Source organism: Danaus plexippus (assembly GCF_018135715.1).
Source record: "Danaus plexippus chromosome 16 unlocalized genomic scaffold, MEX_DaPlex mxdp_31, whole genome shotgun sequence".
NCBI lineage: Eukaryota > Metazoa > Arthropoda > Insecta > Lepidoptera > Nymphalidae > Danaus > Danaus plexippus.
Genome location: NW_026869852.1, coordinates 1,428,817 through 1,446,129, shown reverse-complemented (window position 1 = coordinate 1,446,129; position 17,313 = coordinate 1,428,817). Strand labels below are relative to the sequence as shown.

Sequence of the window (17,313 nt, the reverse complement as noted above, 5' to 3'; positions counted from 1 at the left end):
TTTTTACATGAATTATTTCAATATTCATTGTTAAAACTACCGAGCTCCGTTAAATCTAAACAGTTATGCATTTAATCAGAGTCGCAATAAACTTTCGCCCATTCTCATTAAAATTCACATGATAATAAATCACTTTATTCCCATTTGCTGATAAACTAACATCGCAATGCAGGGGAAACACAATTAAAATATGTCATGATTATTTAGTTAAATTAGATAACCAGATACTTCGTCGCTAAACAGTGAATTATTCAGGAATCGCAGACCGCAGAATTAACGCTACGGTCTAATGAAAATGTGATCCCGGCTGCACTATTGCAAAACGAATTAACTAATGATGTCTTTATATACTAGGATTTAGCTAACATTAATTAATATCACAGAGTTATGTTTTGGTATAAAATTTGATAGTTAATTTAGGTGGACCTAACGTTCGTTATTCTTAATTTTTACAAAAATGTCACTTCCTTTTTTTAATAAATACATATTGTTGAGTTAAACCGAAGATTTTTACGGACTCTCTGGATTTTGTTATCTCAGGTCTTGATAAATAGATTTTCATAATTACTGCCGTTTTATCTAACTAAAAATAAATATAAGATTATAAAATTAGCGACATTCCCACTTAAATATACTTCTATTCCAAATAGTCAATAGAATTGTGGATCATTACATATTATTTATGAGCTTATAACCTTGGCAAACACCTTTATAAGTTATCGTAACTAGACGAAATCGGGCTCTGAATGTTCACTCATACATTTTGAAAATGACTAAAACCAATCGTTTTAACATGCTAATTCCTTAACTCATTAACTAAATAAATAACAAAAGATATATCAACAACAAAACATACATATAATTACTTGAAATGCCACAATTTTGGATTTCCGTTCGAAATGTTTTTACCTGATGACAAATAAATTTTTGACATATAGAATAAACGACTTAACCGAGTACTATTAGCACTTTAATCTAAAAGCGTCTTTGAACATATCACCGTGTGATGAACGAGAAGGGGATCGGTGAAATTAATTAAGAGGGAAGTTCTGGTAAGAGAACATTGACCGATACTGTCCTTAGATATGTTGAGACAGTTATCCATTAATTAACTATGATATACAAAATAATAATAATAGGAAGTTACAGAAGATTTTAGTTATATGATAAAAAGATTTTTATTGCCTTATTAACTTTTTTCGATTCTCGGCTCAATAAGAGAGGTGGTATAAGTTTGACGTGGCTGTTTGTGTGTGCCTATTTGTCTGTGGTGTCGTAGTTCTCAATCGGGTGGACAAATTTCAAAGCGGTTTTTCATTTGATTACCAATTTCCTTGCGGTGGTTCTTACCTACGTTAGGTTAATATTGGTGCAGTAGTGTAAGAATATTAGCACTTTTCGATTATTCGATTAACTGTTCCACTCGTCTCAGTATAGTTGTTAAATGACAATTAACGAGCTGAGGTTTTTTTTTTTAATTTAAATATTTCACTTTTAACGCTTTTTATAAAGGCGTTAGTCGAGATATAACTGAGAACTTGTTATGAATAACAATAAAATCCAACCTCTTTTAAAAAATTATGAAAGACATTTTAAACGTCGGGTCTCTGAATTAAAAATTAAAAATAGAGCAGAATTAAAAACTTCAAGATAGTTTTATTCAAACTTCCCATCAAATGTCCATCATTGTATACATTTAACATCACAGTTAACACTAACGACTCAGAGTATTCATGCTTCTAAAAGGAAATCTCATTTTTGAAATTGGAACTCGCTTTTTTAATTAATAGAACATTTTGCACTCAATAGTTGTCGTAGCCTTCATGTAATATAACGGAAACTATCAAACAAACACTAATTATATAAAATTCTAGGTACTGCACGGAGAAGGTTCAGAGGATTGGACCCTACAAATCAAGTTTGTACAGAAAAGGGATAACGGCACATACGAATGTCAGGTAATAATAAATTTATTGTAATCAAACTATAAGTTATCTTTACGATAGTTTTATTTATGTCTCATTTATATAATTACATCCTGTGATAACTGTTCTCCTAACTATTATAAAAATGATATTTCTTACTTATTATATCTGATGCTTTGTTTAAGGTCAATAGTTCCTCTATATGTTACTGAACATATATTACCTTGTCTTGAACTCTGTCATACAAATGTACAAATACATTTAATATTATCTTTGCACTACAAGAGATCCAAATAAAAATGTTGTTATTGTAAAAACATTACTCTTAACATATCAGCGTTCTATTCATCATAATTATAATTGAGTTGCAAAGTTGAAAATAGAACGCACAATTATTATTCACCTCTGTGCAATTTAAATTGCAAATTTGAAAAGCGCTTTGGGTAACGAGGAAATATTTTAGATAAAATGATACAGATAGTAATGTCTGGAATACTGATTACATTAAAATATATTATAAGAAATGTTACTGGCTAACTATATCTTTTAATAAGTAAATATGATAATTTTCTATTTTCGACAACAATAAAATGTATATAATCATATACCTTATTGATATATGTCTTAAAGCTATTATTCAAAAAGAAGAGCTAAATGAGAAAGAGGTTTTTCTATTGAAATTTAATAAAAAAAATTGCTGCAGCTTTCAAATAGAGCAAAATTGTAAGATAATTTTATTCAATCCAAACGTGGCCAGAGTCGCTGTTAGTAGTATGATTTTGGGTTGGAAAGAGCATAAAATAGCTTAATGCAATTCTAAAGCAAAAGTCAGAATCATTATCAAAAAGGAACAAATATATTTTTTGTGACACATTCCTTAACAGTTTTGTTGATCTAGCAGTTCCCTCCGTTATTTTTATCACAGCGAATCCTCAGCCAATTTCACGAACACGAGAAAAATATTTAAGGAAAAAGTAAATAAGGAAACTCGCTGTTTCACCAAAATCAAGTTTGCGTCACTCTAAGAATCTTCAATCATTAGACTTAATTGAATAACAGAAATAAATAATGGCAAGCGACGTCATTTTATTATGACTGAACATGACGTAATTTCATAAAATTTTAATTTCAAATAAAGTCATTCCAAAGTGAGTTAAGCTTGGTATGAATAAATGTTAAGTTCTAACGCGTCAGAGACTTCTGTGATGAAAATTTCAGTGAAAAATGTATAAAAGTCTCAAAATATCCATCTACATTTAAATAAACTTAAACAGGTTAAACTATTCATTACTTAAAGGCAAGCCTTCTACTTCTTAACGTAAATGCCTCTTTGTAATCAAATGTGTCTTAAATAAGACGCAAATTTGTTCTAATTCATATTTTGCTTGTTTATTGTTTTAAATTTACATATTTATGTTGTCAGACAACTGGGAGCATTTAGGACAAGTGTTGGGCCAATTAATTTAATTGTAGACATTATGAATACTAAATAATAGTCTATTGTAACAGGTGCGTGGAGTACACTCGTGTGAGATGGTAATTTATTCAATATAATTTAAATGTTTCATTTATTTTAATAATACTAGTCGTAACGGAACAATAAGATATAAATTCATTTTAATTATATCAATTACAGTGAAATTTACCACAAAGAGATGTTAAACGACTTGAGTTATATAGCCTTTACAAACAGTAAACATCAAAATGTACGAGAAATATGGTCAGACGAATTAAAAATTAAACTTTTAATGAATTTAGTAAAAAATATATATGCAAACGTTATGAGAACTAGCAATTTGTGACTCATTACTTAGAATTTCCTCGTCGCCGTTTCTTTAATTCCGTAATTACTGATTCCTAATTGCACTCGACGGTCCGCAGATGTTCTACATAGTTAAGGTGTGAGTTACGTTTTCAGTTCAGATTAAAATATTCATGATATCACCGCTTGAAAATTATTTGGCATTCATGACTACGGAGAACCGCCAAAGGATAGAAGCCAGATACACTTTAAGACCTGTATCCTTTAATGTTAAATTCATGTTAGCAAGCGATTACGGTTTGCGTAACAATAAGTTTCAGAAGAGTTTGGCTGTTAAATAGAAACCAAGAATTACATTTCCTTTTTGGCGAATTAATTAAACAAATTTTTTATGTTTTTATTTCATTATTAATCCATTTGTAACAGTTAAGTGTTGTAAGATACTTTTATCGATTAATTTAATCAATAATTGGTTATATTGAATCGGACAATTATCATCGGATTTAATGAAACCAACAATAAGATTAGCATAAAACAGATCTCGAGAATCGTAGAGCTGTATTTAATGATAAAAAATCTTTTCACTCCAAGTTCCTGAGCAAGAACAAAAGATTCAAACGCCCATCTATTCAGTCGGCTTTAATGCGATTAACGATTTAGTGTTCTTCTTCGAAATATCGATTACAATTCTAAAGAGATCTATTTAAACGCTTTTAAACGATCTGAGAAACACTTCGTTGGTGATGAAGAGAAAAATATTTTGGGATAATAGTCGAATATATATATTTTAAAGAAACTAGTGAAATAAATACTGTATTTTATATTCTTTGGTAATTTATTTTGAAATGAAAGATTATTATTGACATTATATTTTTCTGTCACATTAATGATGTCGTGTATTTTAGTATAAAATATCACCAGATACGGGCAAGTTGATGTGAGACAATTTGCAATTCTAATGCACGCGACTACGTGCCGTGACGTTGACTTTACCTTGGGGGACTGAGAGGTGTCACATAAAAAAATTAACACGTAAAGTTGCTTGTACACAGAGACATATCGCCTATTAAAATTAACTGATTGCAGACACCATTTATATATAAAAAAAAGTATAAGGAAATTCTATTAATGGTTTTTCTTTATACTTATCTACGATTTAAATTAGACTGTGTCTCAAAAATTTAACTTTGATGAAATTTGTTTGAGTCACAAATCCATTTTAATAACAACGGCTGTCTTTACACAACGGAATGTTAATCGCATAAAGTTCGTTAACCACTTATTAGGAACTTTTCTTAAATAGGTGTTATTTTTTTTATTATCTATGATTTTTTTTATTGAAAAACTTACACCAGAAGTTTCTCTAAGATTGCGATGACATAGTTATTCGTCTTCCATACAACAAGCTACCTGTAAGATACTTTAAAAAATTAACTAGGCATATAAAAAGGTTATGTATAATTAAGTACGGATACGTTGACCAACACACGATATAACTTTTCATTTACGTCAAAAATGTTGTGAACGAGGCTTAATCTAGTCCATTAGCGCGATCCCTATAAGAGTAACATTTGAGTGGGTCTAAGTTGATGGGATTTAAGCAAATAATGACAGGGGGGGTTTGGTGTACTTTGCATTTTAATATATTTTAATCTCAGGTCAAGCCTTTAATCATATATAGCATATGCTAATTAATAAAAGGGATTTAACCATTAAAATAAATGTCGGCTTCCAAATGTTTATGTGAAGTAATAAAGGCGAATTATATTAGTTTTCGTGAAGATATTTTTCCTTTGAAATGTCTGTTATCTTATTTGAAACTTAAGTTGGAAACCAAAAAACTCGGTCTTATTTTATTCTTTAACAAATAATTAAGTTTCATTAACATTAAATTATTGTCTATTTAAGTAACAACGTGAATGAATGTGAATGATTTTGAATCTTTTAATTCGTATACATAACATATAAATAAGTTTAAAGAAGTTCAACTGTTTTTAAAGTTCAAAGAATAAATTGAAATTACAACAGAAAACATCTTGCTATATATATAAATAATAAAAGTATGTAAATAATACATGAATTATGGAAAATTATGATTAAAATAAATATTTTTCAAACAAAGAAACCACCACGTGATAGTAAATAAAATAAACTTAGCAGAAACTATAATTTAATAAATTTGAATCTGTTTATAGACAGATGGATTGAATTATTTTGTGTCGCGATGGACAGATGATGGTTTCAAATTAGAGGTTTCATTTGTGATATAAAAGTCCAAAAACTGACTGTTATAAGATGCACAATAAAACCAGCTAAACTAACGACCCCTCTTTGACAAGGAAAGTTTCCTACAAAGCTAGAAAACATGAATACAGATTAAAAAATACTTTGAAAGAACCTCATGAAGTCAGGGTTGGACTGAAATGATCACAACACAGAATCGAGAAGGTGTCCCCTGATATTTATTTGTATGAAACCATGACAGACGGTGTACATTAAATTAAATTTTCGCGTTGAACCTATTTCTATTTTGATGTAAATCGTCTTTTAATAAACCCAGTAAAGAAAAACTGAAATTAATTTATTGTTATGAAAATAGTTTAATAAAATGTAAGAAATAATATCTTGAATGAAAATAACAATTAAATCCTGTAATTCCCAATAAAATAGACTAGTCTTTCTGTCAATACGAAAATGTAATAAATTTAAGTTTGTGAACGATTATTTATGATATTATGATGATTATGATGCCTTGGAATATTTAGAAATTAGAATTTATTGTAGAAATTAGAATATTTGATATAATACAATATACATAGACTGAGAGTGATATGATTTCACGGATATTCATTACCAGTAATTTGTACTAACATGAGGCGAAACTGAAAAAAAATTAAGTAGTTTTTCATAATTTTGAATAAAGAACCCTTTATACTACTGTTATAGCGCGTTTTGAACCTTCGTTGTTTGTTTAGAATATTTTATGTAAAACATACCAAAATTTTAAAATATAAATCAAGTTTCAAATGAAAAGTGACAACATAGCGAAAATATTATTAAAACTAAAATTAAAACCGAGATAAAAGAGTTGAAAAAAAAAATGTAAAGATCTTTATGAACGTTGCCCCATATTTTTTCCATGTCTTCTTTAATTGCGTTCCCGCAAGATATAATTTTTACTTGAATTTTGTTATTTAAATCTAAAAGATAGAATCTGAAATAAGCTTGACTTATATCAAGCGTATCTTTGCATCCCTCTTAAATGTAGTCTGCTAAAATCGCATACATAAAATATATGAATTATACAAGAAGCAGGTCTTAAGTGCCAATTTGGATCTGCGAATTCGGCTAACATAGTTTTCTGTGTGCAATTTTCATTTAAAACCTCTTTACTAACATTATAATCTAAGTATTATTTTATTTTATTTATCACGACATAATGAATTAACCTTCCAAGGTACTATCCATATGTCTTTTAAATAAAATAAAATTATTATAACAAGGAAAACAAATTTGTAATGATATTGTCTATCAAAAAAATATTTAATATATTAATTGGCTATAATATGACCATTGCAGACCACAATCGCTAAGCCAAGTTTGTGGTAGAGCGAGATAAGTAGTTCAAAGCCAAAATCGCATCGATCAAATCGATTTGATAGCCGGGAACCCACCAAAATATCGACGCCCTAAGCTCATCAGTGTATTAGTTTAGAAATCCACTCAAATAGAGTACAAGATACAAACACTCTACACTTCATCTCATGGCTATTGTACTTTTAATAGAAACACCAAAGCTGTTTTAATTTTAACCCCGGAATCGAAATATAAAATTAATAATCGATATATAGGATACAATTGCTTTTAATTTTTATAACAAAGATATAGACAATATTGACAAGTCTTTGGAGATGATATATACTTACCGCATATGTAATGTAAACGTAACGTGATTAATCATGATGATAATATATATAAAAAATATTATTGGAACACAAATAAGTTAGTTTAGATTGCTTACATATGAAATTAACAAAAATAATTAAATAAGAAATAAATGTTTAATATAAAACAATATCATGTAATACTTTTAAATATGTAACGAAGTTCTTAATCACTAAATTTCATTAAACCAAACAAATAAATCAAACAATAAATGACTGTTGATATCGTAAATTAAGGAGGCCCATGAAGATATATTTGGAGGAATGTTTCAGTAATAATAGTCACTCAAAATCAAGGCACGTCGCTGTATGATTGTTTCCCTGTTGTTGACTTTCTCGTCGGGAGCTCATTACATATATTTAATTGTGTTGTTTTAGGCCACTCGTTATAGCAAGCTTTGTAGGAAGTACAGTTTTGCAAAACATTTTTCCTATATTTTTCCCCCCTCTATTAATACGGTATGCTATTGCTTATTTTCGTACTAATTATCATATTTTTATTCACTCATGTAATAATCTATACAAATTGAGACATTTTATCAAACTTTATTTGAATTCAACCTGACTGTTCGTCTAATGACTTCGACTTGCATTTTCGTGATTACGTGTCTGATAACATCTGTCAGTTATTTTGCCAAAGATTTCTTGATTTACTCACTTACCGCTCTCGACGAACAAAGTCCTAGGGATGGGTAGTGTAGTCACGGAGATGGGATTTATATTTTGATGAGGGAATTCCAGATGTTTGTTAATAGATAGCCATGTATTCAATTGAAATTAGGATATTTTCAACATCCTCGCGGATTACTCTCGTTGACAGATGTTATTGTATTTTTCGACGTTTTATTTTGCAAAATTTGGTGTTCATCTTCGTTTTGTGATATTTCGATGGCGGAAATAAAATCAGTAAAATTTATTATCATTCTAAGTGTGACTACCGTTACTATTAACTTATTTTTTTGATACCTTTCACTTCAGAGAATCTGTGCCGCCATATACTGCCCCATACTGTGACATTTTCTCTAAAAGTCTATAGATATTTACCGTAAGACAATCTTGTTTAAGCACTGAACTGAACTGAACGCTGAACAACATAAACTATCTTACACCTGAAAGGCGTCCAATGAAACGGAGTCCAGTCCGAGCGTTGATCGTGAGAGCATTAACACCATGTTACAAGCTTCAGTGACTATTGTGTGAGCCTATATGACCTAGACGAACTGAGACTCAGAATACATACAAAATAAAAATCTTAGAACTCATCGGTCAAACATTTTATAGGAGAATATTAGACATTAATAAATATTGAAGATACGTATACGATCTCATTCTATACTGGTGGACTCAGAGTACAGGTTGTCTGTTAGCTAAGCTAAGTGACGGGGAATTATTTTTGACATAACATTGAACATTAAATACGATATTTATAAAAAAAAACCAATAAACAGATTTATTTTAATTAATTAACCTATTTAAATATATTGTTAAATTTCTTATCTTAAGGCAAAAATATAAACAACTCTATTTAACGATGGTTTTCATTTTAAATAGTCGTGCCTTAAGTGCAGAGCAATGACCTCTTCTCAAAGAACGTCAAGGGCCGAGAACTCTTTAGTGCCTTTTCTTAAAGGAAAAATAATCTCCGCATTGAAATAACTTGGATTTTATATAACACCATAGTGTTTTAAATAAATTTAAAGCGTGCTGTGAATAGAATAGGAAATTTAAACGTTTAATTCATTCTGCATGGCTTTTACTGCCCTTATTATTACGAAGAAAGATGGGCAGACTGTGAGATAAGAATCTTTGCATTGAGACAGTCTATAATAATTTATGAGTAACATTTGCCAAATAATTAATATTATCCAACGATCTTCATAGCGATGTCTCCTAATATGTAGCTTGCACCGCTATATTCTCTCTTCTTTGTTAGAATATATGATATCGTAGTAAGGGATTAATGGATGTTTTCCCGTTTGCCTTGATATATCATGTTGTGAAGAAATGTTTTTATAAGCAACTTAAGGTAAAAAGTAATTTTTTTCCTAAGGCTAATGAAAAAAATTAGCTTTAGTAAAGGTTTTAATTAATTTATTTGTTCTGGTTGGCCAATTAGTATTCCGACCTCTGTTTTTCTTATAATAAAATTTTTGTTTGAAGTTATAAATCATTAACTATTTAAATAAACCGTAAAATGTCTAAAAAAAAGTATCTTCTAACAAAATTAACTCGAGAAATTAGTTTGACGTTACGAAACTGCTTCAAGGATCCTATTTCACAATAGTTTCTTAGTAAGTTTACGAAGGTATCTTGAAAATATGCTTTTCATAATCTACGTGATAACGTAAAAGCGGATTGCAAAATTGTGTTTTAATTAATTCATGCAGTGTTATTGTTGCAAATTAATCACAACTGCTTTCATTATCAACCAAATATTTATGATTAAAAAAAAATTTTTGTTCATTTTTTTTTTTATACAGATAACAAAACAAAACTACTTAATAAACAAATAATATATCTTCAGAAAAGCAATCCGTATCTAAAAAAAATATTTAGAGTATAATATGCAGAGTAAATTTCATTTCAAGTACAACATATTTTCAAAGAGAGTAAAAATTTTTATGCATCTCTTTTTAATTCAGTCAGATTATTTAATTCAGTCACATTATTTAATTATAATGTAACTAATAAACGCAAGGTACATTTTTCATGTAGAATTTTCATTTACAAATTATATAATATAGTTTGTTATTTAGTTATGAATAACTAATACACTCTTTCACACAGAAATGGTTTTTGATCAAAGAGTTCCGTACGAGATATTTTATATATTTTTTTTGGAATATAATTGATTCTGGCATATCAATATGACATTCAGCAGTCAAAGGAGAGGCCACATGCAATTTTTTATAATAATTTTTAAACCTTTTATATCGAAAAAACTATTCTTTTTTTTCTATCTGCGTCTCCTTTTATAAAATCATTTTCTGTCAATTCGTCAAAAATAGTACAATAAAAATACTAAAATTCTAATTTATTGAACACCACATGACGTCGTTAAACAGTGGTTAGAAAGGAGTTTAATTTACATAATTGTTCTTTCTTTAAATATGAACAAAGCACTAACGAATAAAACAGAGAACATTGGAAATTCCTGAACGGAGTAATTAAACTTGCGACAAGTTACACTTATTTAAATTTGAAATGAATTTTATTTATAATATGCAGTATTAACATGCAGCTTTGTTAAAAAGTAAATAGATATACTTTAGGTGTTTTTTTTTATGTAGGATTAAAAAGTGCTATAATGAGTGCGCTCGTTTTCCCAGTAAGGTAATACTAGCATAAAGCAGAAATGTCACACACGCTACGAGTATGTTATTTTGTCTCGTGCTACGTACAGTTATGCTCATTAATTTAAAAATAAAGATTTGTGGAACATCATGTCTGTTTTTAACTCCCTTTTATATTTCTGATTATAATTCAACGACAAAAATATTCTGTAATCGGAAATAAAGCAAACTGTATAACGAACGTGAATACGAAATATGAAATATGAAATTTAACAAAACAAACGTCAAATCAAAGACAATGAAGCTCTGATTGCGGAAAAAAAAAGGAAAAATAATTGTATGTTAGGGATAACCAGAGATAATATTTTAATTTTATTTACACCATATCGAATTTATTCAAGCTCAAACGTAATTCAGAGCGTCCAATACAACAATTTTAATTAACGGTCGAATGAAAAACGGTCCTCCTTTGTTGATTGTGATGAAAAAAATTTTTTATCCCGCTGACTGTATTGGATTATTCCCTAGGGCTTTTTATTATTTCTTTTTGATACATTAAATACTCCCCACTAATTTTATTTAGCGCATGATACGGTCTTGTTTGTTAATTAAAAAAAACACGAGGATAAATAACAATCGGATGTAATAGCTACATCTTTTACTTACACTCATTGTTTTAGGATAATAACTTGATAATAAGGAAAGGTCAATCCCAAATATTTATTGGACAAAAAATACGTAATAATGTCCTTTAATAAGAACAACAATATTAATTGCAATTAATTATAACAACATCGTATGTTATCTTTCATGTAAATATGTATTAAATAAATGTTTTGCAAAAAAAAATATCTTTATGATAATAATTGTATGTTAATAACTTAATGTTATTATACTCTTTGATGGCACAGCCTTTTTTCTATAAGTATGGCTTATATTAAATAATTTATGTACTGTATGGCTTCAGATTACCATATCCAATGCCACTAATCATATTTAAAAATTGCTTTGTATCTTTTCATCAATTTAGCTATACCTAACGAACTACTACTAAATCTAATTTAATGAAATCCTAACGATAACTGAAAACATATTTGTTTATTCAAAAATATGAGTAAAGTTGAATGTTTGTATAAATTATACGTTATACAATTAAATAACAAACATAATAAGTTCCTGTTCATCACTGTTCTTATAATTTATTGAAATTTCATCATTATATTAAATTTTGTGGCCTCATCAGGGTTTCATTTATAAATTGAAATGGCTTGAATACGACATTTTTATAAAGACATAATCAAAATATAATAATATAGTAATAATATTGCTATACACGTAGGAACAACTTAAATAAAAACTAAACTACCGCACAGAAGATAATGACGTTTGAAGAAGGCGAAATTGAAGAGACAAGAGAAGATTGCTAATGAAACAACGCTTCGTATTAAAAATACTTAGGAGTTAAAAAAAAGAAAAAGGAAACCTTTTATAAACACAAGCTTCTTTTTTTGTTACTAAAATGAAGGGAAAAGTTAAAAATAAATTACTTTCACGAGAAATATAAACCCTATATTAGTTCATTGTAACCTTTAACTGTAATTAAGGTTCTTCGACTTGTTCTTCTTCCTGGCAATTATGCCAGCTTCAGCCAGGGTCTGCCTTCCTGCTTAAACTTCCACTTTGCACGGTCTTTGCATCCTCGGTGGTAAGTCCATTGGGGCTCATATCATAACCCTGTAATTAAGGTTCTTCGACTGCGAGGAAATAATTGCTTATCCCATATAATTATAGATTTTAACAGTATAACCTTACACTTTAAATATTTAGACCACCCGTTCCTATTAAACTCCCAATTTTATAAATAAAACCGTGTATTATAAATAAAATTTGAAATTGTGTGATTTGTTTTATTTTTAATTAAAAAATAGATTACACTGTGTTATTACATTATTTACTTTCGCCAATAAATTGCCGCGTTTCCGGTTATTTGAAACAAAATGTTCTGAATTTGATTTTAATTAGTAAGCGCTTTGAATTTCTAATTAATACTATTTATCTGAACTTATGACCGTATCATTCGTGACTGTTTAAATTTTCAGTCATGAATATGTCGTGAATTTATTAATTAATAATTATAACAGAAATTCTCATATGTTTGTTGTTTACAACAAACCTAGGCACTTGGTATCGTATTAAAGCAAATCTGTTTGAAAGACTGAAATGAAATAGTACTTTATAAGGATAATTTTTGTATTAATGGACGAAGTGAATTTCTTTTCTCGTACCTTAAATCACTGATTGGAAAATTTCTTTAATAAAAATAAAATAATATATAGAGACGAGCTCATTTTCTTCAACACAATGTCTTCAACTGGAATTCCAGTTAAATTGTTTCAGAAGTTTTAGATATTTTTTTATTAGAGGTATGTTTATGTAGAGAACAATCCAGGGGTAGAGCTAGTACTGTTCCCGGCTTAGTAACCTCTACTTGTGTTTCATTAATTCCAGGTATCAACTCGTACCGGCATCGTGTCCCACTACGTGCGTCTCCAGATAGTGGTGCCTGAAGCCTTCATCCTCGGCTCCGGCGAACACCACGTGGATCTTGGCAGCGTCATACATCTCATTTGTATTGTTGAGAAGGTAACAGTTATTACCAATGTTATAGGCATACATAGTTTCAAGCTCGATAGTGAATGTGAAACCATCGAGGGTAAATACAAGAAAATTCCTTTTCGAAATATACTAAATAGACAGGCCAGAAAGTTAACCAACGAATAAATAACTATATTTAATTTTAATCTACTAAATAAATTACGTTTCCTAGAATTCGTATAATATATATAACAAAAAATTCAAATTAATTCCTTATAGTTCCCAATTATATTTGAAAAAATCGTTTGAAAAAGTCGTCATAGTATTTCTTCACAATTATTTACGATAAATGAATTTTTTTTACCATATCACATTCGACTATATATTACAGAATTCGTTAAAACATTTCTAAGGTAAGCTCAGATATTAAAAGTAAAAAGCTACAAAGACTTATCAGATATATATTACTAGTTGATTAAAATCCCTTTTGAATGTGTTTGCGAGTTTACATAATCCTGACTTAATCTGGTATCGGATATGTTTATTATCTATTCACCCTCAATCGGATTGCGAAGCCGGATGAGCGGGAATGATACCATTTATAGAAGGAATGTTAAATCCCGTAATAGACAGTACATAACTACAGATATTTTAATCACAGTCTCCTCATTACGGCTCATTGATTTCAGAGGCAGAGTTAAGATACGCTTCTAGTTGATTGTATTAACACTTTTATAAACTTTTAAATTTGCTCAATAAGTAGGATATATCAAGAAAGAAATTCTTTTTACTAGATACGCTTAAGAACAAATCTTTACAACATTAATAATAAAAAGAATATCATGCGGTTGTCAGTTGAGAGTAATAACGTGAAAAGAAGAAGAAACGAAATATATGTGTTATTCATTATCTGTATTTAAATTGTTGTCGCGACAATATTTTTATCAACAGTATTTAAAATCTCGTTCTCATATTTGAATGGTTTTGTATTTTGGCCAACTCATTCAGATTACTTGACTGGTGGTTGTTACATTCAGTTACAAACAAAAAACTACATTAAAAGGGATATGACACTATGATAGACAATACAAAACTACTCATAACGTATGCCAAAAGTAATTTTCCTCTTTAATGTGTACTCAAATTATATCTATTTGTTATTTAAATTTTAAACGTCAGGTTCACACATTGATTTTGAATGTATTATATCGTTAGGATTGTAATTTCTCTTTTACTACAGAGCCCAACGCCTCCTCAATACGTATTCTGGTATCACAACGACCGCATGATCAACTATGATGCAACGAGAGGCGGGATCACGGTGGAGACGGAACCGGGGGCTAGAACCCAGTCAAGATTAACTGTGAGGGGGGCTACACTAAAGGACTCCGGAAATTATACATGCAGCGCTAGCAACACTGAACCCGCTTCCATACACGTCTTCGTGTCTGAAGGCAGTAAGTGTTTCCTTAACTGATATATAGATCTTCCATTGAAAATTCATTTCTATTGTTACGTTCAGAAATTCAATATCATATAAGAAACGTATAAATAAATTTTATTGACAGTTTTGTGTGGTTAAATTATAAAATAAAATAAACAAAGATCTTAGCCTTTCAGCTATGCTTCTACCTTTTATACCTGTGTTAATTTTGTTTTCTTTAACTGCAGGTAACAAAATGGCGGCCATACTTCGTCGTAACACCAGCGCCATCCACGGCATCACCTCCAGCATCACCTGTCTCCTCTTATTCTTCTCAGTCGTCATCCACGTGGCCTTCCGATGACGTTACTATAATATAGGTTCTATCGCGAATAATATACGATTTAATTTTAAATAAATTTCGCTGAATAGAATAACAAGTAGATGCCAAACAGTTATTGATGGAATGAATTAAGTTATACGGCCTGTTTAATAATGTTATGTTTGATTTAATTTTTATTTTATTTCGTAAATGTTTTCATTACTCCCATAACTTAGAGTTTCTAGGTACAGATAGTTAAGATATGTTAAGAGATAAAGAACATTGACATCAATAACCTTATTTATAAAGTTTGAAATATTTAATTAGTAGAATATTAAAATAATGTTTCGTTCAAAGAATTTAAATAGTTATAATAAAATATATCAACTAAAACTGTACATTAAATTAAAAAAAGTAGTTAAACGCACTTAATTAATACTCGAATTTATACTATGGTAAAGATATATATACTATATGAATACTGTAGAAGAATTTTTGATGTCACTGCTTCATGTAATATCGATATTTTTTATAATTTTCTCTTAAGAGACATCGATAACATATGATTTTCATTACAATTGATTTGCTAATGCAACACTGGTTAAAAAAATGTTGTTTTTTTCCTGTGCATTGACATAGTTAAAAATTATAGAAAAATAAAAAAGTTTTGTTGAAGTAATATTGTGAACACGACATTAGAAAATATTGCAAAATGCTCAAATTGAAAAAAATTCATTACAAAGCTATAGAATTTATTTGTAAATATGAACACATTGTGTAGTAGATAGTGCGATTGTTTTCAGTATTAATTTAATTCAAAATGACCGTCAATTAAATATCGGTTTTCTTTTAAAAAACGAATAACTTTTTTATAGATTATATCAACAAAAGTCATTTGGAACATTTTAATTTTTATATATTTATCTCATTAAAATTATAATCATATTGACATTTGATGTATCGTACTTTGGTAAGAGTATAAGATATCGGTTAAATATATTATATAAATTCTCAGGAATTAAAAAATAGTATTATTCTATAAATAACTATTAATTCGATTTTGTCAACTTGGCTTTAACAATATGACAACAACAGAGTTTAGAACTTTATAATTTATCTAACAAATAATTATATATTAATATAAAATTCCATTTAAACTTAAAATTATTAATATCCGTCATTTTGACAAAATTGAATACAACCTCGGTGTTGCCATATACCGGTCCTGGTATAATACAACAAAATATAGATTTAACCCTCTAAAGTATACTTGAAAATTAAGATAATTCTATGTTCTGTAAATATACACTAACAAAAATAGTTCTAGATATAATAGGTATTGTAAATATTTGTCAGTGTTATTTAATTACTGTACAAACAATTTTGGTGATCCCTATGCAATAAATACTTCTTCGGAATTGTGTTTTTATTTCACGCTGTCATATTTTTAAGCAATATTTTAGCTTTTATCTGCCTGATCTAAAGGAAAAACTTAAAAACGGTCAATAATATTTTCGCACATGCGACACCTTCAGTGTAACGCGAGTTGCATTTGATAATTTTATTTATTTAATTACAGTAAAGAAATCCAGATGGCGGATATTGCTTTCAATAAACTGTCAAACACATTGTTTCTTATATCATATGACACATGAAGTTGTTGGTAAAATCTTTGTTTCATTATTCCTTGTTCCTGAAGACCTGTAGGACATATTTCAATACATTTAATAAGCTCGATAGAGGAGCTTGGACGGTGGACGTGCGCGTTTAACGGGCGTTAGATAGGGGTAGCTTAAACCTACACCTGGGTAGCAAGTCCCAGGCACTGTTGAAGCTCTTCACCCTGCAACGCGGTATACGGTGAATACCTACGTCAATATCTTTTTTCCCATTTATTAATAGATAGGGTAGTCTTAACCCAGTATCAAATCATTTACTGTAACCACCATAAATACTAGTAGTTTTTATAGTAGCGGAAGTCGTAACACCAGTAGTAGAAGGTATACTTTAAATTTTTAATAGAAATAATATTATTAATAAAACAAATCG

At 29.2% G+C, this 17,313-nt stretch overlaps 1 protein-coding gene across 2 annotated transcripts in view; it reads left to right on the top strand.

Moving 5' to 3' along the window:
* Nucleotides 1-15,455, top strand: part of LOC116772125 (hemicentin-2-like) — a 140,825-nt gene extending 125,370 nt beyond the window's left edge. For both annotated transcript variants that reach the window (XM_061528339.1, XM_061528338.1), the window contains 4 exons: nucleotides 1,875-1,958; nucleotides 13,433-13,567; nucleotides 14,760-14,976; nucleotides 15,191-15,455. In XM_061528339.1, coding sequence (XP_061384323.1) covers nucleotides 1,875-1,958; nucleotides 13,433-13,567; nucleotides 14,760-14,976; nucleotides 15,191-15,306 — 552 coding nt within the window. In that variant the 3' untranslated portion in view covers nucleotides 15,307-15,455. The remainder of the gene's footprint in view (nucleotides 1-1,874; nucleotides 1,959-13,432; nucleotides 13,568-14,759; nucleotides 14,977-15,190) is intronic.
* Nucleotides 15,456-17,313: the final 1,858 nt, after the last annotated feature.